Genomic DNA, 24,256 nt, shown 5'->3' with positions numbered 1-24,256 from the left:
AGAATTTTTTTCTTGAAATTCGTGCCTGTCGTACTTCATTTTTTGAAGTCTACCTGCATCTGCCTCTGTTTCTGCATTGGGATTCGATTTTTTTTAATTCCATGCCAATGCCTCTTCTTAGTTTTTTTGTTTTCCATGCATTGGGAAACGTGCAAGATGGTGTCATTGACCAACTTGATGTTGGAAGGTAGTAAGGTTTTGTGTACTTAGCATCTTCTTAGTACCTCGTTTTTCGTGCCTCAAAAAGTGTGAAGATGGCTTATGGGCATCGATGTTCGTTTCGGTTTTTAATATTTTTTTACCTAAAAAAAATTCTGATGGGTTTAATAATTTTGTCCTAAAAAATTGTCTGTGGGATTTTAAATATTTTTTGTCCCTGTAAAAAAAAAAAAAATCACGAGGGTTTATGATTTTTTCCTCAAAAATGGTACTTTGTTGCAGTCTGTTTTTAGTTGCACTTGGAGTTGTGCGAACATCTGCACTAGTCTCTTATTTGCAGTCTATTTTTGGGCATCTTGCTCATTTGCAATAGTTTGGAGGGTTTGCTGATTTTTTCCTCAAAATCGTGACAGCTGTTCTTGATGTGTCTCTGGTTACAGGGAGGGAGAGTTCTCCAACATCAGGTTGGGCGGTTGGTGTTGTTTTGGGTATCTCCAGAAGTTCTGCAGTTTCTAGGAGGGTTGGTGGCAGACTCTTCTCAAGTGGTAGAGTTGGTGGCAGGCTCTTGTCTTTTGTTGCAGCATGTTCTGAGAAGAAGGGGGCAATATTCTCTGTTATTTCTGTTGGTAGTTAGAACGATGATCATTAAGGGAGGGTATTAGAATAATATCTTTCTCTTTATGCTATTAATGGTCATTTAAGTTGTTTCTAATTTAGCCTCTAGTTAACGATTGTTTCTTTTAGAAACATCGTCTTTGTAACTCTATATAAAGGAGCTTTGTCTCCTTGATTAATTGAACAACATCGATTCTTTGAAATCCATATGCTTTTGCATCTGTATTACACCTTACTATCTTTGTCATAGCCTTATAATAATTAGAGTGCAAAAAGCCACATGGAATAGAATGCCATTCACAATGAAAATTTTGCAAATGGCATCGTTTGTCTCATTCTTTACTTGCACATTAGATAATTCTACTACTGGGTTTAGAACATTTCTAGTCATCTTATGTTTCCCCTTGGGCATTGCTGCTCTTGCACTAGATGAAATTTGAATATGTGCCTGTGCCTTTGCAAAGTATTAGAACTCTGAAGACCTCTTCCCCTAGTGGCAAAGTAGTAGTTGTAGATGCATTTTCTTTACTAACACTCCATAATTTACTTATGTCAGTCCTATATTTGAGTTTTTTTGCCAGCTTTGCACTTACATTTACACCTTTGGCTCAGAGAAGGAGGTGGGCATTAGCTTTTGTTATGTTGCCTTGAAATTTGTGTTTATAAAAGTGGCACTTCCACAACCTAGTGCCCCCAAATGTCCCGATGCTTTGCTTGTAACTTAGCTGCAAATTGTCGTAAAGGGGACTTTGAATTGAAGGGAACCTTAGCATATTTTTGCACCATTTTGGAAGTGCTGCGAATATTTTCACTCCAATAAAACTAGTTGCTTCACCCCTCTCTGCTTTTGTATTTGGATCATTATGTGCATAATCAGATTCAATTTTAACTTCATCTTCAACCTCTTCAAGCTCATCCTCATCAAAATTCATCCCGTGGGAACTCGTACTCATAGTGACAAGAAACAGTTATCAAATTTAGAAGGTTATAATTTAAAAATTAAAATTCAAACCATGCATAATGCAAGTGATTAAGAAACGAAATTTTTCCTTTTGTTTTTCTTACTTTAAGTTGCATGAAGCATAAAAGCAGAGGATACACAAAAGTTAAAATCCTAGTTTAACAATTAAGGTTTTATGACTGATTTTAAATTTTTTCAATTGTTTATGCATTACTTTACAAAACTAAAAAGCTGATTTAAAAAATTGAAAAAACCTAGATAGTACTGTCATAAATTTTACTTTTTTTTTGTTACTTTAGGCTGGATGAAGTGTAGAAGCAGAGGATACACAAGATGGAATCTTAGTTTGACTTCCAATTTTGAAATTGAAAACAAAGCTACAAGCTTATAAATCAAAATAAATTTCAAAATTAAAAATGAAATGAGAAATGAAGAAATCAGAAATTCTTACCTTGTGGCTTGATACATTGAATTTAGCAAATGCTTTCACTCTTCTGAGTCTTCTTTCTGATCTCACTTTTCCTCGCTTGATGCTCTTCCACTCTTTGCAATCTTCTCACTCTTGGCTTACTACCTCAGTTTCCAACTTTCAACTTCAGTCAATGAACACTTGCAATTTGGAATGTGACTGAAATATCTTTTTTATAGGTTTTTGTGAGGCTGTGGGTGTGGGTGACACCCGTTAGCCATTAGGGTTAGGGCTATGGGCACTAGAATCAAGATTTTTTTTAATATATAACATAGGATACTTTTTCAGCACTTTTTTATAGGTGATGCCTTTGCATTTCTTGTTAGGGTCAAGGGATGCCTCACAGTCCCCCAGATGTGCCCATTTGGAGGGGATGTCCCTAAAACAGTCCCTCTTAGAGAAAAAATAGATTGGAGAAATCTTAGAAATAGTGGTGTTGATGGAGGGATGGCAGGGGGATGTCCTCATGGCCTCCCCATGTTCCAGGGATGTACTTATCATGGAAACTTCTGAAATTTTTTGCATGTAGGGGGTGGGGATGTGTCCTTTTTGAACAACGGATAATTGTCACATGGTGCCAATATCTTTGTTTGTCATTATATGATGTATCTGAATGTGCTTTCTCAATAACATCTTTGTAATGTGCCTATCTCTGCATTGATGAGACAATGGAAACTTATTTCCCTCCAAGGCTGTCATCAGTAAAGGTGTGCCAAGAGCACTGTGAGATTCATGGTGCTAATACCTTGTTTTCCTATTATTTGATCAATCTGAATGTGGCTTCCCAAAAACTTCCTTGTGATGTGCTCATCTCTACATTGATAAAGCAACAAACTTGTTTTCCCTTGACAGAGATACAACAAGATTACTTGTGAGATTCAAATTTTTTCTGCTTGTAACCTTTAGATAACATCTCTAATGGCTGCATTATTTGATATATCTGGGGACATGATCAAGTCTTGGAAACTTAGCCAATTACTGGACAATTTTAATAAGCTTGGGAATCTAGCCAAATTTTGAATAACAGTCCATCAAATTGTACCCAATGCCTTGATAAGTATAACAAGTCTTGGAAATCTAGCCAATCAGTGAACTTGTAATAATAAGTTTCATGGTGAATACCAAAGTTTTTAATTTTGATAGTTGTTACATGTGCTTGTCTTTGTCTTGATATCATAATGCAAACTTATTTTCCCTCCATGGCCATCCTCAACAGATGTACAACTAAGTTGCTGGTTTGTATTTTGGATTGGGGTGCTAGTTTGGCAGTTTACTGAATTTTTTTCCTTGGGTTTGATACATTTGGGTTGGGCATGCTATAATTTTGCACAAAAATACAAATTTAGGGTTAATTAGGGCCAGTTTATTACATTTTTTCTGCATTTTAATAAAAGTGACATGTTTATGTTATGGGGCTGGTTCCTCTTGGATTTTCCCAAGGTTCTGCTCTGGTTTGTGAGTTAGCCCCAGCTATGTAGTAGATGTACCCAGGGTGAACCCAAAGTCCTGGGCAGAGCCCTGTTAAACCCCTGTTAAACCCAGCCCATACCTTGACTAGTATCGTACCTAGTTCAGACTGGTTTTGGTATGGGTTGGGTTTTCAGCAAACCTGGTAGCACAGAGGTACAACGAGAATTCTTGTGTTTTGTAGTATCCCTTGGCTAATTTGACCCTGTTTCGCTTATTTGAACCCCAAGGAATATTGTCAAACACTTGGCATACAATGTTTGAAGCCGCTGTAGTGAATTCTTTATTGGTCTTCTCTGGGTTTGTAGGCTGCAAATGAAGTTATGGAAAGCTTCTAACAATGCAAAGTTGCTATAGAAATGATATACTATCTGTTTTAGACCTTTACACACACATGTAATGACTGAAATTCACTAGTACAGCTAGTTGACATTAAGACAAACACTTGTCATGCATCCCAATGTATACCTACAGCCATTAGGCATTTAAGCAAACAATTGGCATGAAAGGTAAGTGGCTGATCAATGTTGAATGTTACCATGAATGTGGAATATGCAACTTATATCTCCATTAAACATATGCAACCTCCAAGTATTTCATGATATAATCATAATAGAAAATGATGCAATGAAGTAATGATTTTCTAATACAATGACCATAGATAGAAAACTTGGAATTTCAATGGTTGCCTTGATATATTGGTTTGATTCTCCTCATACGCAAAGCCTTTGTCAAATATATATAGCTGTTCACCTTTCTAAATCCCCTTCTATAGAATTCAAACTACTGTAGTGCACTGTTCATGTGCACTGTTCACGACATTGTAGCGCACTGTAGTCTCTTTCAATCTGCAAACAAACTCTGAAATAAACCCTCCAATCAGCTCAATATTGACTTCTGAATTAAGCCAACTCTCACAAGCATAATCAGATGATATTGCACACCCTCTATATGCTGTTACAATGAAGAAGCCACGCTCTCCAATGCCGACAAGCCTTGAATCTTGCAGAAACCCTTGGTATTCTACACTTCAATGCTCCAGAGAAACTTCAATCAAAAACTCCAATCACATAATGAAGTTCGATTCCTTTTGCACACTTATATTTCCTCAAGAAGTTCGAACTTCTTCAAAAAGCTCTTAATTAACATTAAAATGTTATAATATTTCATTGGCATCAATAATGTAATTAAACCTTGGGTTATGTGCTCATAAATTATTAATAAACTTGGCCCCCTTATCATGATAAATAGACCCTCATTTAAGTGCTTTATAATATAAAGTCATTTTATAACTTAATAATATAATCTCCAAATAATTAATGTTTAATTGAGCCAATTAAACATTAATATCTCCATGAATACTTTGTATTTTCAAACGTCGTCTGAACTGGGAGCTAACATGACGAGACTGCATATGACCATACCCCCTTTACTAAAAGTAGCAGGGGTCCATCTCTAACATCCCAAGACTTACTAAAAATAGGAAGTAGAGCAAATGATGTCCGAATGATGCCAAACGAAGACCAAACTGAAGCACTCTGAACATTGGAGATGATACCAATCCTCAAAAGACCCTCTATCCAACACATTAGCCTACAAGGGTCAGGATAATAGGCTAATCTCACAAAATCCAAGTCTGCTAAAATGGGGACATTACATGTTTCTCTGGTTGTAACCTTTATGCTACATCTTCCTTGGCTGCATTATTGACTTCATTATGATTAACGCTATCATGAACTTACCACTCAATCTTTTCAACCTTCCAAACTGCTAGTGTAGTTGTATTGAGTATTTGAAAATTCCACGTAAATCTTTAACCAATATTGCTTAACAATTACTTAGAGCTAGGAGTATGCAAAATTGCAAATCTTATGCTTTGTAGTGGATGGTATTAATCTTTTTAATACAGATGCAAGGAAATGTTTCACTTGAGATCTATGGTATTGTTTCAATTACAAGGGTGGTTTGTGCCACTTACTACAACTATATCTGATGTTTATTGTTATACTTGATTTTTTTGTGCTATTTTTCTCTCTGCGCTGAATTTTACCAATTGTTTAATTGAATTACATGCAGAGCTCTGTTCAGTTCATCCTTGTTAATGAATGTGTTTTGTAACTTTGTTCTATCAAGTCAATTTCTATTCTTAACTTCCACATTTTTGTCTCTGTTCTCAAACTACGTCATCATTATTTGCTTGGTTCTATGTATGATGAGATATGATTGACAAATTTGTGCTAATATAAAATGGCAAGAAGAAAACATTGATGAATGTACCTTTTATTCTGTTGTTCAGGTAGAAATGATTCTTCAAGCATTGGAGTATGAAAGCGGTACTTTCTTAATTCATCATTTTATAAATGAGATATTGATTTTGGAAGATAGTTTTATTTAAAATGAATTTCTCAAATATGTCATAATCAATTCTCCTAGGATATTTGATCTGCAGTAGATTTTTCTAAAGACAGATAGGAAATGTGATAGAGGATAGGCTTTTAAATGATAAGAACACAAAATTGCTGAGAAACTCTACCTAAAAGCTGAAAATAAATATCAAAATATATTAATTCAAGCTGAAAATTTCTCATATTCAATGGTAGGTGTGGTTACGTACACAAGGCTTTAAAGTGGGTACAAATGTCAAAAATACTGGGTGAATTAGCAATGAGAGTATGTCTGGATCAAATGTTAATCATTAAAAAGAAGCTGCAGTGGTGACAATGGGCAGTTAGCAGGAGAAAACAATTACAATAAGAAGTTGCTACAAATAGTAGAAACCCTCATGAAGATTCTTGATTAGTTTGCCCAAGGTCCCAAACCCTCACATGTTACCTTGACAGTTGGGACCTCAATCAAGACCATATGTCCATTTCCGTGGATTTTTAGAATCAAATGGTGCTGTAATGGTAACAATGGATAGGCAGCAAGAGAACATAACCGTGATTCACACCATTGTCAATGTTTGGATAAGTGAAATGATCAAGGGTAGATCATTTAGAGGCAAGAACAAGCAGAACACAATTTGCTCTAATGGCTAATATTTAGGGTGTTTATTAAACACAGGTGTTTAAGGAGGCAAAAAGAGAACCTAAATGAGAAAAGGCCATGGCCATTGAACATGAATGTCTTATGAAAAATAAGACTTGGAATCTCTTAGATCTTCCACTAGGGAAGCAACCCATTGGTTGCAAATATGTGTGCAAACTCAAGTACACGACAAATGGTACTGTTGACAAGTACAAATTTTGGTTGGTCGCGAGCATAGTTACAAGCCTCGGACTTGGCAAGCTGATTTTTGACTTGGACTCGGCCTCGACGCCCAAACTCGGCAAATTGTAAAACCCAAGAAATTCAAAGATTTTTAACGATTTTAAACTTCTTTCATGCATTTTTTAATAAATTAACAGTAAAGACACAATAATCTCATCAAATTGAAGCACATACACAAGTTTACATTGATCACATAAGTATAAATGCAAATTTTAGGCTTGCGCTGAAGGAAATAAGCTAAACTAAATAACACATTAGAAATATAGATAGTGTCAAATGTCTACAATATACATGGAATATGAAATCCATGTCATCAAAAGTTCAAATCATTTATCAACATAAAAGCTAGAGTTTAGAGGCTAGAAGTCTAAAGCTCAGAGGAGCCAATATCAGTGATCGCTCGACTTTGTAATTTGATGCCCAATGCTCACACTCACACTACCACAAACCACTACTTCCAGATTCAAGAAATGGAGGCCGAAGATTTGAAGAAGCCTCTCCACCAATGGCTGCCATTTCTTCCATTTGCTTCCTTTTTAATTATTTTTTCTCTTTAAATTCCTCTAATTGAGCTTGCACTTCACGTAGAGACTCAAGTGGTGCTTTTTTGCATGGGTTTGCATCATGGCATTCTATTTGTGCAATGTGATATTTCAACTGGTTAATACCTCCCCCATTATATCTTGTTTTGCAATAGATACATGTTACTTCTTTTTTTGATCTTGGGGATGCCATGTTTCCAAGCCTTATCCTGTCTAACTGGGGCACCACTTCCACTACCGGTAGGATGAAACATTATGCTACAATATATTATAAATGAAAACAATCAGCATAATGTCTCTTATTCTAAATAAATTAAAATCTAAAAATAAATAATAGAAAGAATAAACAAAACTAGGGTTTCAACTTTCATATTTCTTCCATCAATATAAAATAAAACAAAAACAAAACAAATGTACAACAAATGGAAATATGAAAGTAAGAAAATAAAAAAACAAACAAAAAAATGGTACTTACCTCTATAAATATGCTTGAAAACCTCTTCCAAATCCTTCTTTAACACCTTCAAATGCTTGAATGCAAGCTACAAACTTGCACAAACAATCAACAAACCTTATCTCCTCTTCAATCTATTTGTTGGTCTGCTCTTCAATGTCTCTATTTGTTGGTTTGACAGACTCGGCCAGACTCGACTGAGTCCAGAGGCTGTGGGCCTCGGCGAGGGCGACCCGCCTTTGGACTCTGCGAGTCTAGGCAAGACTCGCGGAGTCTTGTAACTTTGGTTGTAAGTACAATTTTTGAGAAGGCATTGACTATGAAGAAACCTTTTCTCCTACAACAAAGATGAGCAACATTCGATTAGTTCTAGTCAGGGCAACTCTATTTGGTTGGATAGTCCATCAAATGGATGTCAAGATTGTCTTTCTCAATGGAGATTTGTAGGAAGAAGTGTACAAATCCCAATCACAAGGTTTTCAAGTTTGTAGCAAAGGAGAATTGTCATAACCCCACATTTTTTGTAATTATAAAAATATCATTTATCTTCCATTATTTAATCAGAAATGGCTCCTAGTTTATATTGATGTAATAATCATGTTCAATTGTTAACTAATATATAATTAGTGATAAATAGACATAAACTATATACAATATAATGCATTGTTAATTAAATATATAATAATTATTATTATTATTGATGCACGTAATAAATCTAAAAATATAAATATACAATATAAACAAGAGAAAAGAAGAACTTAATATATTGTAAACATTACTAAGAAAATGAGAATTTACAAATTACGGGACCCTTTATTTTATAAGAACCGATACATAATACAACCAACGCGTTAAACTAGGGGTTTTCGGGGTGGAACTACACCAGCAAACACCGTAGGTATGAAGCGTTGTGTCTAAGCTTGAAGGCACCGATAAAGAGCTGCGGGTGGAAACGGTGACTCCAACGGTCACCTCGTTCGCTCCTCCAAACAGACACGACCCCTGGCCGAAGTCCGTTTTCCCCCCCATCCGCTGGTATTAAAAGCCAAACTCGTGGGCTTTAGGAAGGAAGGAAGAAGGCACGCGGTTAACAAAATAGGGAGAAGGGATGCATGGGACGCGGGAAAAAAGGACGCAGCAACAGGAGACGCAGGTAAGTCGTTTTTCGACCCTTGTTTAAATTCGCAATAATATTTAATGAAGTTACATTCTGAAAAATAGATAAGTGTTATTGCATAAATGTATAAATTTTGGGTAGTTGTTAAATTCAAAATAATTATATTCTAGGATGGTTAAGATACACCTTTATATATATAGAAATTAGATAATGAAATCTTATATATATATATATATATATATATATATATATATATATATATATATCTATGTATGTATGTATGTATGTATGTATGTATGTATATAATATGAATACATCTCCACATATTATATATATATATATATATATATATATATATATATATATATATATATATATATATATATATATATATATATATATATATATATATATATATATGTATGTATGTATGTATGTATATATATATATATATAATATGAATACATCTCCACATATTACATAAATTAATAAATATTATACAACTACTAATTAAGAAAGAACCATATTATGCAATTAAGAATTAGAGGAATGATCTCTACCAAGATAATAAATAAAGCAATTGCATATCCAAACCCAGTGAGATAAATGAGGAATTAGGCAACAGGGATAGCAGGAACTAGGCCTCTGTCAGGTAGGCCACCCACTGCAGTTGACAAAGGGCTTCTGGCAGTAGGGCCAAGGGGGAGTGTACCGCCCTTGGGCCTGTTAAGCGCTACGGGCATCCTAAGGTAGCTTATCCCTTTTATCCCACTAGGAATTAAATATGGAATTGACTTATTGATAACAAATAAACTCAAATGAATTTAGACAAATTACACCCTAGATGAATTAATCAATCATTAAAATTCATTGTTTACGTGTTTTCTTAGATTTGCGAAGTTGGGACATTACAAGAATCTTGTATGTAGACTGAAGAAAACTTTATATGGCTTGAAGCAGGCACCTAGGGCATGATACATCCAAATTGATAGATATTTGGTTGAACATGGATTCTAGCAAAATCCTTCATATCCAAATTTTTTATGTCAAAAGCATTGGTGATGATATAATGTTACTAGTCATTTATGTAGATCACATCATTATTATAGGTAATGAGACACATGCAAGTGAAAAGATCAAATTGGATACATGTGTAGCTTTTGACATTAATGATCTAGGCCTCGTACATTACTGCCCAGGTGTAGAAGAAAACAAGCGGCAGCGTTTTTGTTTCATAATCAAAATATGGCAAGTGTTGTTTAACAAATTTAGAATGATAGATTGCAAAATCTTATCAACATGTATGAAAAAAGGACAAAAACTTTCAACCAAACTAACTCTTAGATAGTCAATGAGTTAACTTATAGGCAACAGTTGAGAGGTTAATAAATCTTAATGCCACTATACATGATTTGAGCTATGTTGTGAGTTTCATTTCTAGATACATGACAACACCCAAGAAGTACATAGGACTTTAGTGGAGAGGATGTTGAGATATGTGAAAGGGACACTTGACTTTGGGATATTATACAATAGAAGGAAAGATCCTAGATTGTTTAGGTTTACAAATTCAAATGATAGTAAATCCACTCATGGTTGTGTTTGTGGCCTCGACATAGGTGTAGTCACGTGGACTAGTAGGAAATAGTAGGCAATAGCTCTATCATCAACAAATGCTTAATATTGAGGAGCAATACAAGTAACAAGGTAGTATGGCTCTGAAGAGGATGCTTTTGGACATGAAGATGCCTCAAGCAAAGCCTGTTCACCCTTGTTCTATGACAATCAAGGGGTGCTAAAACTTGCCAAGAATCCTATTTTCAAAAAGCATTCCAAACATGTGGAACTTCATTGATATTTTATCAGACAACTTGTAGAAGATGGATTGGTTATGTTTCAAGATTGTCTTTTCGGGATCAATCCATTGACATTCTTACCAAGTCTTCGAGTCCTGAAAAATTTGTAAAATTTTGGAATAAGCTTGGTGTAGTTAAGAGATTCACCATTAAGGGAGGGTATTAATTTAATGTTTTATTTATAATGGTCAATGCGCTTTTAGGATAGATTTTAGGAATATCAGTTGTTAGTCTTATCCTCTTAGTTGTCACTCTTATCCTATCCGAATAAAGTGTTTATAATCTTATTTAAGGATTCTTTTACAATATCTTGATAATCATTCTATCTTTAATTTTCATAACATAGGGATGGTTACAAATTCTATAAAATTGTAAAACCTAGGGGATATTGAGAAACATTACCTAGATTTTGTGGTATCCCAAATATAGTAGGAAAATATGAACTCCCCCAAGCTTTAGAGTTGGTGTAATGTCCCCAAATTTTCATACAGTGACTTAATTAAAATTAATTAATTATGTTGTCGAAAAATTAAAATTTATTTCATGATAATGACTTTAATTTATTAATTTATTAATTTAATTAAAATAAAGTGAAAATAATAAAATAATATAAAAAGTCACTTTATTAAATAAAGTTCTCCAAATATTGTAAATGTTAAAGTTGGCTAAGTCAGCCTAATATTCTAGATGCTTTTGGGAGTTCTTTATAAGGAGGTTGGTTGGGTGGAGTGACATATGTTTTTGATTTTGATATGACGGTTTATGAGAAGTCGAGGACGGAAACCTTTAGTTGATTAGAATGGTTGGATGAATTCTGACTCTTCTTGGGAGTGGATTTGTGACAGAGTTCACAGTTGGGCTAAATTTGTGAAGTCTCCATTGGAGACAAATTTACAGAAGTTTATTCCTGATTCAGAAAATAAAGATTGATAAATGGTCAGGTAGCTGTTTTATGGTTTAATATATTTCTAAATATTATTTTAGCCTCTGGTTTAAAGTTGATGTAATAATTTTTATCTAAATTACCGGTTCGGATTTGGGTTTAGGTTCAGGTTCGAGAACTCAGTTCACTAGTTCAGCTAATTTTTTTTTGCGGGTTTGGGTTCCTTAGTACAAAATATATATAATAAATATAAATAAATATATAAATTCACCTTATATAAATTATAAAATATTAGAATATATTATATATACTAAAATATATTCAATTTAATCCATTCCTTTTTGCACACAATTCCATTCCTTTCAGCTTTAGGCGATACTGATGGATTTCTCAAAGGATTTATCCGCAAATTTTGCTTGACCCCTACGCTAACCAGACCAGTTGTCGGACCCGGTGCAAACTGGACTTAGGTCTGGACTGGCAGCAAGTGAACCTGGTAACTTAGATTTTTATGGGTTCCGATTCTTGGCTAATATTTTAATATAGGCAAAGTGCAAGTATTGTTGATGGAAATGAATAATGTGATCCCAAATGATTGATATTGATGCCATGCCATTGATAAAATTTATCGCGTATATTGAAGTCTGAGGTTTAATAATATTTATTGGTGAAATTGTGGTTTGATGTTATATTGTGGGACCCCTGCTTTTCAGTATCAGCTAGGATAATACTTTTACCATTAAGAGTCTAAAGTTTAGACTATTGCCTGAAGTAAATGATTACATCTTGAGGGGTGCTATTGTGGCAAGTTTATTATTGAAGTTGGGCATAAAGGCTATAAAAGATTTCAAACTATATTATATTCTGGTGATTTTATTGCATATCGGGCTTCCTTTGCTTACCGCAACACTTATAAGTTCCATATTATTATGCAGGAATTTGCTACAGATTAGCTCAGGTGTGTCGGCCTTTGATAGTCCGCAGAGATTCTGGGGAATATCGTCTAGGTGTTTGGAGGTGTTTCAAGAGTTCAGATAATTGTTTGTTCCTACTGCAATAGTTGTTTTGATAAGCATAGAGGATTGGCGGTGAAGCCCTTTCATAGCAGCATATATTTTCAGTAAAACCATACCTGTCCATTTTCTAGCAAAGCCTTATGCTTGCACTTAGGAATGCAAGAGCTAGAGAAGACATCATTCTAGATTTAGTGCAGCCGATATGGGAATCAGTATGTTAATTTCAGTATGTACTAGAGTTGATGAACAAAAAGATGCAATTTTGGTTTCCACTTCCTATCTTTGATTTATGTATGCACTGGTGATTTCTAATAATAGGTGCATCAGAGTTGTTCACTGAGTTTTTCTAAGCAATTGTTTCAGCTTGACATTAAAAGCTTTCATTTCATTATTAATACTGGGAATTCTATTTAGACTCTTGATTGTTGCACAAGTGGGATATTTCAGTGGTACAAAGCAGTGAACCTGTCAACCTAAGGGAAAATTTGATGAGTGAAAGGGAACTATGATACCAACAGAGAGGAAGAGGGAACGGCCACGGTGGACAAGGAAGATAACACCACTGAAGCATTCTTCAAAAGGATTGAGGAACTCCACAATAATATGTTTAAAACATTGAGGTAAATGGTTCAATTACTGAGAGGCTTAAATCAGCAACCAAGTGTTGACAAGCTTGCACATAATAGGACCATATGTAGTACTTCTAATGGGAATAGAACTTCTGCTGAAGCAGAAAGAGCCTCAGTAAACACCAGACTTTTAGGGCCAAGTTCTTGCAGAAAGATATAGACGAAGAGTAGCCTGATCAGGTTAATGTAATGGACAAATTTCATGATGAATACAATGCTTTGAGTGCTGCAGTTCGCAATGATGTGAATTGCAGTGATTTCTATGAACTGAAAACAAAAGGTGGGCATAGGAAGAGGAGGTATGTTGTAAGAAAGGATATCCAGCACCATTTGGGAAAGATTACAATCCCCAACTTTGATGGGACAGGTAGTACATCAGCAAGGTCGTGGCTACAAAAAAATAGATACATACTTCTCCTTGAACCCAATGTTTGAAGAAGAAGCATTAAGATTTGCCACCTTGCACTTGGAGGGGATAGCTCACGGATGGTGGTACCATGGCAGGATAAGTCAAGGGCATGGCTCCCTCACCACTCCATCACCACTATGGAGGATTTCAGCCAACGATTGATTGAAAGATTTGATAGGAAGGATTCATAAATCCACTTTAGAGATTTAGCACAACTGAAGCAAGAGGGTAAAGTGAAGGATCATGTAGCAGAATTTCAAAGGCTTGCAGTCATGGTTCCAGATGTAAAAGAAAAAAGACTCACAAAAGCTTGCACCCTTGCTGGGCTATCAACTCAACAACCTTGTGAAACATGGAAACAACCCTGAAGTGTGGGACCTTGCGCAAGGGGGTTGAATCTCCGGAGAAGGCCGACTTCCTTCTCAATCCAAGTGCATGTGTTGAACCAACTCAACACTCCAAATCTTACTTCTAAACCTATACTAACAACTTGCAGAGGAAAAGAGAAGAGAGACGCTTAAACTGAAAGGAGGTGATACACCAAGATAAGAGATGTTTCTCTCCCCACCCAAAATGGCACAAAGAATCAACTGAAATACCCAGGAGATGCACAAACTTCAGTTGCATGAATGACCTTAACACACATATGGAGGTTAGGACTTGCTAAATGTCAAGAGGGGAGAAGGTTTCCCATAAGTCACACTCAGAAATAGGTTAACACAACATATATGTGAAAGAAAGCCACAAACATACAATTACAATGAAGGTAAGAACACATACACAACATACATTGTAAGGCAAGAATGGTGATTTCAATTCATTATAAGGCCAATGGCCAAACTTATTGTTGCAAAAATGCAAGATAAATACAAGTCTTTAAGAGAAGTGAAAGAGCATAGAATAGCTCAAGCCAACAAGGAGAGGACCCTTTAACATGAGGCATAACAACCTTATATAGAAAACGGGTCGCATAGGAGAGACCATTGGTCAAGGAAAAGAAGCCTTGACCCTTGTGTGTGCAGGGAAATGTCAGTCAGGGAATGCAGGGAAGTGCATGCACTTGACATTGTGTACATGCAAGCAACCTGGCCATATCCTAAAAATGCAATCCCAAGAAGAAAGGGTACTTCTAGAAGGTGGATTGACTGACATTCCAAAGTTAGAGCATGCAGGCATGACATGAGTAACCACAAATAAGCATGGCCCTATACTTCTCTCAATGGAAATCTTGCAAAAATCATTAAATGTGCCACTGTAGCTCCACAAAAGGTGTACAAGTCGCAAGAGTTGTTGGAGCATTAAGAGCATTGAGTGTTGATCACGCCATCTGGAAGTGTTGCAAGCCGGAAGGAAGTTGGGAAGACTTGGGAAACACAGGTTACCAAAATTGGGAAGACTTAGGCTTGGGATTTTGGGATTCCGGAGTTCCGGGGTTGAGGACGTAGGAACCTAGGGGTTTTGGAGTTCCGGGGTTGAGGACTTAGGAACTTGGGGGTTTCGGAGTTCCAAGGTTGAGGAAGAGAAGACTTAGAAGCTTTGGAACCTAGGGGTTCCAGGGTTGAGGACTTGGGAACCTGGGGGTTTCGGAGTTCCGGGGTTGAGGAAGAGAAGACTTAGGAACTTGGGAACTTGGGGGTTCCAGGGTTGAGGAAGAGAAGACTTAGGAAGTTGGGAGTTACGGAGTTCCAGCAAGACAACACTTCGTACTTCATGATTCCATTGTTTTCTCTTTGATCAACTGAGGCAACGTTGGTCCATAGAGAATATCTCTGATCGGTTCTCACTGATGGACCAAGGGTGTCATAAAATGACAACATTTTTGGCGACCTCTGCGGGATGCTTGCCTGCTAAGCATGAAGTCCAGAAGCCTTGAGCATCCATTGGGCACTGAGTCATTGAAATGACCCAAAACATGTGTGCGCTATCACTTGGAGGGAAACTGGAAACTAGAGCACACACCCTCTTAAGGAGAATGCGACAGGTGCACAAGCACTTATGAAAGCAAAACAACTTCTAGTCTAATATTTACATAGTCATCAACACCCTCTTTAGAAGCAGGGCTTGAGATGAATCCCATTCACTGGGATTAGAAGAACTTCGCCATCAAGCCTGGAGAGATGAAATGCATTGGCCTCCTTGCAACTAGTGATTACATATGGACCACTCCAGATAGCATCAAATTTGGAGTGTCGCCTAGCTTTGGCTTTGTCTGCATCCCACTTTAGAAATAGATCTCCCTATTTGAAGACCCTATTAGTAGCCTTTTTGTTAAAAATTCTCGACTTGTTTTTTGATGAGTCTCAAGCTTATGCATAGCCTGGCCTCTAACCTCCTCCAGCTTCATTAGCTCAGCTAGCCTTATTGTCATGGCATCATTCTCTGTTAATTCCAGTTGATGTGCTAGTTCAAGAGAGGGTAACTCTAGGGAAGTTGGGAGTCTTGCTTCTTTCCCATATACCAGTATGAAAGGGGAGTTACTGATCGCCCTCTTGGGTGTGATCCTGTCAGCCCATAAGGCTGTCCTCAACTTAGTATGCCACGACCTTTGGTTGTCTTCAATCGTCCTTTTGATTATCCTGATAAGGTTCTTGTTGGAAGATTCAGCTAAGCCATTACCTTGAGGTTAATAATTGGATGACGTCTTCAAGTATACACCATGCTTAACTGCCCAAGAACTGATTTGGATCCCAACGAATGCCTTGGCATTATCTGATATGATGGTGGAAGGGACACCAAATCTTCTCATGATTCCATCAAGGAATTCCAATACTGAGGCCTCAGTGGCATCCCTCAATGCAATTGCCTCTGTTCACCTAGTGAAGTAGTCTGTTGCTGCCAAGATCCACTTGTGGCCAACACTAGAAGGTGGATTTATCATGCCAATGAAGTCTAAACCCTATTGTGCGAATAGTTGATCTGCTCGGATGGGATGAAGAGGTAGGGCAGCTAGTCTTTGCTTTCCAGAGAAGAAAACACATTTCTTGCAATTCTTCACCCATCTATGTGAGTCATTGAATGAGGATGGCCAGTAATAACCAACCCTCATTATTTTGATAGCTGTAGTCCTTGTAGAGAAGTGGCCCCCTGAAGAGCCATCATGAAATTCTTCTAACAATCTACTGACTTGATTTTTCTCAATACATCTTAACAAGACTCCATTAGAGTCTCTTCAAAAGAGGGTGCCATCTACTAAGACATAGGGAATGGACTGCAATCTAAAATGCCGTCTTTTGGCCTTGTCTAGACCTTGGGGGTATCTGCCTTCCATTAAGAAGCTGGTCATGTCACTGTTGACGTGTATTTTGTACACAATCATACACAGAATAAAATAGCCAAGGGTACCTTATCCTCTCTTGAATAAAGTCTTTGATTGCTGAAGATGTCGCAAAGAAAGGATCAATCAGGGTGACTCCAATGTTCTTTTATGTAGGGTCTCTACGTGTGGATAAGCACCAGTGGTCGTTGTGATTGCTGTTTCATCAAGGGGACTTATGTTCCGAAATAGGATTTCCTATACTAACAAATTCTCAAAAAAGATCAAAAGAGAAGGGCTTGCAAGAGATTAATTCTAATCTAATCCTAAGAATGACTTAATGCGGACAAGACTTGGTAAGATTCTACCAACTTCAATATTGCCATAAAATAACAACTCAACTGAAATTGATGCGATCTTCTAAGGTAACAAATGATCTTTCAATTCATCAAGGATCATAGACACTACCACAAAGGCACATGTCTAAAGCTCAATGACGATTGAAGGTTTAAGTGATTCAAGTTTCTCCAGTTGACCACGCAAGGCGTTCCTACAATCAGCAAGAAGCTAGTGGTTTGGAAAGTGAATCTTACCAAAGATCAAGTCCAACACTTTGTCCTTCAAACTAAAATACTACCTTGACTGAGAATGATTCAAGAAAGTAAACAACCATGAAGATAACCACAAGAGTTGCAATAAAACACCATAACTTCAATATTTTATTGATCTCAAAGTCATCATAAACAACAATTGCTTGAAATTCCTTCTTCAAAGCTCAATCTTACTACAAAGTAACTTGCTCTTATCTAATTGCTAATCTCTAATATCTCTCTAATTCTCTCTAGTATCTAATTTGCAAAATGAAAAGAAATGAGGGTATATATAGCATCCTCAATTACAATGAACGGTCCAGATCAAAAGAAGATCAATGGCCAAGATTATGACACCTAAACCCTAATTAGGGTTTATTACAAATAGTCCCCTTTTTATTGAACAATATTAAATGCATAGCCAAATATTAAATTTGGCACAAAAACCTAGGAGACATAGACCAATGACAATTAAGGTGCCACGTCATCTATAACAACCTTTCTTCTAGAATCTTATTCCCTTTCCAATGCTCCTTTTTAGCATATGCAATGAATCTGGACACGATTCCTTCGATCTCAGCGATTGGAATCTCGGGAAGATTACTCATTCGTTCCTCCAAATGGATGACCTGATCGAAAGCCTTGAGGAGAGCAACGTCCCATTCAGGTTCAAGTTCTTTGGTCTTCTCAATCAGGAGCATGGTAGCAAACATCTGGTCCCGTTGCTCATCTGTGATAATAGTCGCATCTTTGCAAAAGATGACCTTGACCCTTTCTTCTAATTCTTGTAAGTCCACATCTGTCTCAACTTCGATCCTCCTGCCAAGAATAGTACGTAGTACCTCAAACACTCTATCCTGGATCAGGTGGATGACCTCCTCAACATGATTGCATCTAGTACTGATGTCCTCGAAGAGAACCTCCTTCATCTGGAGTAAAGTTGACCACTGAAGTAAACTATGAGGTCCTCCATCCATTATCTTTTCTTGTACTAGGACTTTCCTTGATGTTTGTCTGATTACTTGCAGGACAGGAATGATGACATCTTTGGTATGGGCAAAGGCGGCTACTGTTATCATTAAGTTGTGGATGATCTCAAGAACCTGGATAGCTCGGTGAATAGTCTGCATCATCCTTGTTGCAAATTCAATAGCAACTGTATGAGATTTGTCAATCCAAGAGCTCATAAGCTTGACCAAACTCCTAACTCTCTTTGCCTCACCAACTGATTCAAGGGGAAGTGCCTGCGCAGAAGATACTGCTGGATCCTGACGTCCCAAAGGCTGATTAACATGGCTAAAGTAGCCTCTCCATGCACCTCTCTCTCTCTCAAGCTTTCTATTTTTCTCCATTTCTTCCCTAAGCTTGTCTTTCAGTGCTTCAAATGAATCGGTGGCCTCATCTAGTGTCTGCTCGGCTGTGAGTGGACCAAGCTCAAATGTCTCTACATCATATTCCTCTGCGAGGATCTCACCTTCATACTTGTCTACTGCCGGTGTAGCTATCTGCAATTTCCTGGATCCGGTCTCATCTCTGATCATCTTGGACATCTTAGTGGCCTTCCTCTTTTCTGTTACTTCCTGAGAATTTCCAACAAGGCTCTCTAAATCAATCACATTATCTTCGTCCTCGATCACAATCACCCTTGTTAGTCTCTCCTTTAACCAATCTGGGATGGCAGATCTTGTTTCTTTCACTTGTATCTCCTTAGGCAATGTTTCTTCTTCTCTGAGAGGAAATATCACTTCGTTATCGTTCTTGTCTTCATGTAGCTCATTGACTTGGAGAGATTGACTTGATGATCGTTGAGGTGCCTGTCCTTCTTCCTGTTTATCATTCTGTATCATTGATTCCATAGACTCCTCCATTTCAAGTGTCCTCTTCTCTTGTCGAGAAGATGTGCCGGATGAACGATCTCGATTGGCCTCTTGCTTCTTCTTGGAGGATTCCTTTTTCTCAGGTCTCTCTTTTCTCTTTGAGCCTCTAGGATGAGGATTGCCCTCGCTTACGCTTCGAAGGTTACCTTCGCTTGTGCTTCTGGGATTAGTATTACCTTCACTTACACTTGCTCCACCTTCTGCGGGTCTTTCTTCCAAAGTAAAAGTCATAGATATGCCCTGCTCTCTCAACTTCTGATGTTGCACATCAACCCATCTGCGAGTACAAGACAAAACTGGAGCCATCAAAGCATCTAGATCCACAATCTCGGGTTCATTCCAATCTAGCCTCACTAATTTGCTTTCTCGATCATAAGATGATTGAAGATGCCTGCCACTGTCCTGAGCTTGGTCGGCCACTCTGTAAATTTTGCATTTCCTGATGAAGTCTAAAGGCAATCTAGAATGCATCTTTCTTTTCACTTCCAGATCATCTGAGAGATTCATCACAAAGTCTTCTATCTGAAACTCATGCTTGTATTTTCTTCTGACTGTCTCCTCTATATACCCATAAGGATCAAAGCTTTCTCTCAAGGCAAAGAATGAAAATGAATATAAAGCTAACTCCTTCTCTGCATCATCCATGGCTAGAGCATTAGGACATACCTCAACTGAATTCCCTAATATGATAGGCACAGGAACTCCATTTCCATGTCTGTGTCTGAATGCCTTCGCACAAGCTGCCAACTGTCTAGTTACCTCAAGTAACACTATTCTGTCTGTCGGATATCTCGGCAATATGTATGGAGGTGAAGGACATCCATGAACTCTAATATATGTAAATTTCGGAAATTGGATAAACCAAGCACCGTACCTCTTTACTAGCTCTTGTGCATCTTGAGATAGCCGATTGTGAAGTCCGCCTTGCAACGTCCTGGTGATGTTCATCGTGAAGGTATCATTGACTAACTTGTAGTTACTTCCTGGCGGATGATGCAAGTGAACATAGGAATCACAGACTCTGACCTCCCCGGGTCCTCTCCCAATCACTCCTCTGTGAGGTAATCCTGCATATTCAAAGCTCCTGATCAAGGCATATATGATGTATGAACTCATGTGGAAGGACTTGGTAGCCTTCAGTCTCCTTAACTGTACGTCCAAGCAATGGCTAATCATTCTAGCCCAATGAATTGTTCCTTTTCCCTGAACTATCACTTGGATGAAGTAGAACATCCACTTCTCAAAATAGAAGGCTTGAGGGGCTCCTGTGACTCGGTTGAGTAGTGTTATCAAATCTCTGTACTCCTCCTGGAAGTCGATCCTATGTGGTGTGTTTGGAATCTTGCTCAGGCGAGGACGACTCTTGAGTAACCAATTCTTATTGATGATGCTTAGGCAAGTGTCTGGATCATCTTCGTACATGGACCTGGCTCCTTCTATGCTTTTGTAGATCATATCTCTGTGCTCTGGAAGATGGAAAGCCTCACTTATAGCTTCCTCTGAAAGGTAAGCCAAAGTGTTTCCCTCCTTGGACACGATCGATCTGGACTGTGGATCATAATGGCGAGCACACTCCATCATCAACTCATGGCACTGGATTGCTGGAGGGAAGCCGACGGCCTTAATGATGCCACTTTCAATTATCCTCCTGGCGACAGGTGATGGCTTGCCAATGTAAGGGACCTCTCGAAACTTCTTCGTACTGAAGTTTCCTAAGTTGGTATCTCCAATGTTGCTTCACTTTGACACGATCTTGGTCTCCAATTCTTCATTCTTTTGATCTTCCTTCATGAGAGCTGGACGACTGGTGGATGCTCCTGCCTTCGGGGTCGCCATCGTAACACCTACACAACATTTCACAATAAGTAACATGCTTTGCAATGTAGAAATATAAATTAGATTAAAGATTGAATTTAGGAAACTTCATGATAAGTCTTTGAGTTATCATTTCCTAAATACAATTGAGCTACTGGAAATTCAAAATTTCAAAATTCAAAATTCAAAATTGGGGCCAGGACGATTTAAAAATTCAAAATTTAGACAAGGAAGACTTCGCCATACCTCACTTTGAGAGCTAACTCTAAGAAAAGAATGCAAAATTAGGAAATTCGCCTAGGTAAAATGAAGATTAGAGTCTTCAACGTGAGCTTCTTCTAGCAAAGGCGTCTCCTTTATTAACTTCACCACCTTGAGGGCAAATTCGCTCCACCATAAACAAAGTTCGCACCCTTCTTGATGAGATTTCGCACTTCCTTAATCGCCTCTCCAAATCGCATATGAACAATGATTGAATGATGGTTTAAACATGCTCACATACCTTCATTATATAGGCACTCACCTCTTTGCAATCCCTATAGGCCGACTTGGAAATAAGGCAAATAATAACAAAATTTAAATAAAAAGAGGAGGCCGACTTTTGTAAAAACATTAAAATAAAACCCAAGCGCTCTTTTATTTAATTTAATAGTTAATTAATTTAAACACCTTTATAATTAATAATTTCGATTTTTTAAAAGGTTAAATTAATCATTAAATGCCTCATGTGCTATTTTTAAATGCTAATTCAATTAAATATTTCAAGTTTTATCGATTTTTAGCATTTAATGTAATTCAAAAATGTTGGCGCCTAATCATGGGAAGGATTTGGGACATTAACAATATCGCTCTGGTCCCTGGGAGAGGGACAGGAATACTTAAGCATTTTGGATTGATCTTCACGTTCAAAGTCACTTCCTTTACGCTCAAACTGGCATTTTAATTGGGAACCTTGAGCTTGATCTATTTGATTTTTTGAATGAATGTCTCTTTGAACCACTTTCCCCCTGGTCCTTGACTGAAGGACAGGAGCGATTTTTGCTTTTCTCCTTGATCCTTGTCTCTTTAATTGCCAATTTACATCACAAGGCAAGTAATAACTTCATCCATTCACTCCACGCATACTCAACTTGTCCTTTGCAAGGCAAATTTGATATTCAAGTGATTTTCGCCTTGGTCCCTTGGTGAGGGACAGGAGCGAATTGGCAATTATAGGCTCAATCATTCTTTGCCAGTGTTTAAAACTTTCTTCAATGGATTCATTATGCTCCCCTTCACCCATCTCCAACATGGAACTTGTTTTAACTTTGCGAGAAATTTGCCTTATGAGGAAATCGCTCTGGTCCTTGGCTGAGGGACAGGAGCGCCTAGGACAAAATATGTTTCACTTTGCGTCTTGCAACCTTCAAAATTATCTTCAATAGAGTGGTTACGCCTTCATTTATTTGCCTCAAACTTAAAACTCACTTCCTTTTCACCAAAAACTTGTCCTCTAAGAAAATCGCTCTGGTCCCTGGGAGAGGGACAGGAGCTATCTCTGAAATTCGCCTTGGTCCCTGACAGAGGGACAGGAGCGATTTAATTTCTTGGGTTGATTTTCTCCATAGTGCCCCTTTCAAGTTATATTCAACTGATAAAACGTACCTTCCTTGTTCTTCTCAAATCACGAAATCATTCAAATCTTGCAAGGACAAGGCGATCTTGGATTTCAAGCTCTGGTCCTTCAGTGAGGGATAGGAGCGATTTTTGTCCTTAAGGCCAAATGTTCAATTTTTCATTGCAAACGACTAAGTCTTGGTACTTCATCAGGTTGATTTCATCTCTTATTGCGTTCTTGGTGCTTTAATTTGATCAACTAAGGCCAAAAATGGTCTAAGTAAGCCATTTCGCCCTGGTCCCTGGCTAAGGGACAGGAGCGATTTGGCTTTAAACCTTGAAAAACTTGCCATTTTTGAGTCCCAAAATCTTCATAAACTCCAATCTATGTTCAACTCAAGACAAATAAAACAAGTTAATAACCAGGATGCATAAAATACCAATTTCGCCCTGGTCCCTGACTGAGGGACAGGAGCGATTTTACCCCTATAGGCTAAAATATCAAGATTTTAGGACTTCAGTCGCTTCACAAGGCATAATTAAGTTATCTCCAAGGCCAGGGGTCAATTATCAAAATTTCCAAAATTTGGTCAAAAATTCAATCGGACAAAATTTCATAATTCCATCATTAATACTTAGGCAAAACTTGGACTTACTTTCAAAATTCCGACTAAACCTAGACAGACAAACCTGACACCCCGACAAATTCACCCTATTTCAAAATTGCAATCCACAGGAGGATGCTCAATAATTCTTCAAAATGGACTGGACTCTGGCTTGAAAACATCAAAATGGAAACCCTAAGGCTTAACCCTAGTCCAGACGACTGACTCACTTACTCAAAACCCTAAAAGCAGAAAGAAGAACAAGCAAAACCAAGCAAAAAGAGGGGGTCCCCATTTTAATGGGGCGATGTGTGAAATGGTCACAACATCTGGCGACACCACTGAGAAATGTTGGAAAACATTTGGGAATCAATCTTTCTAGAAGAAAACTCAGAAAACCTCCCTCAACAAAACCAGGAGTTAAGAAACACTCACAAGAAGAGACCATCATATTGAGACAAAGTATCAAGTCCACAGTTACCCATGTGTGTGCAAATGCGTTAATTCCCCTCAACAAGACAATCATGATCTCCAGGTTCCCCTGTGATAAGCTACGTAGTTTATCTGGACCCCAAAAGCATCCTGGATAGAGCCTCGCTGCCAGTCAGACGTCCATAGTCTCGACGAGGTTATCGCCGCAAGCTCACGAACATTGCTCCATTGCCAGCCAGGC

At 37.7% G+C, this 24,256-nt stretch overlaps 1 protein-coding gene across 4 annotated transcripts in view; it reads left to right on the top strand.

Moving 5' to 3' along the window:
- Positions 1-24,256, top strand: part of LOC131063902 (uncharacterized) — a 210,947-nt gene that overhangs the window by 168,455 nt on the left and 18,236 nt on the right. For 2 of the 4 annotated variants that reach the window (XM_059218225.1, XM_059218226.1), the window contains exons 6-7: positions 5,968-6,004; positions 12,729-12,751. In XM_059218225.1, the coding sequence (XP_059074208.1) occupies positions 5,968-6,004; positions 12,729-12,751 (60 nt within the window). The remainder of the gene's footprint in view (positions 1-5,967; positions 6,005-12,728; positions 12,752-24,256) is intronic. The other 2 variants (XM_057997854.2, XM_057997855.2) reach the window with 1 other exon arrangement.

The sequence above is a fragment of the Cryptomeria japonica genome, chromosome 3 (assembly GCF_030272615.1).
Source record: "Cryptomeria japonica chromosome 3, Sugi_1.0, whole genome shotgun sequence".
Taxonomy (NCBI): Eukaryota; Viridiplantae; Streptophyta; class Pinopsida; order Cupressales; family Cupressaceae; genus Cryptomeria; species Cryptomeria japonica.
Note: the sequence above shows the minus strand (reverse complement) of the source record. Positions and strands in the feature narration are given on the sequence as shown.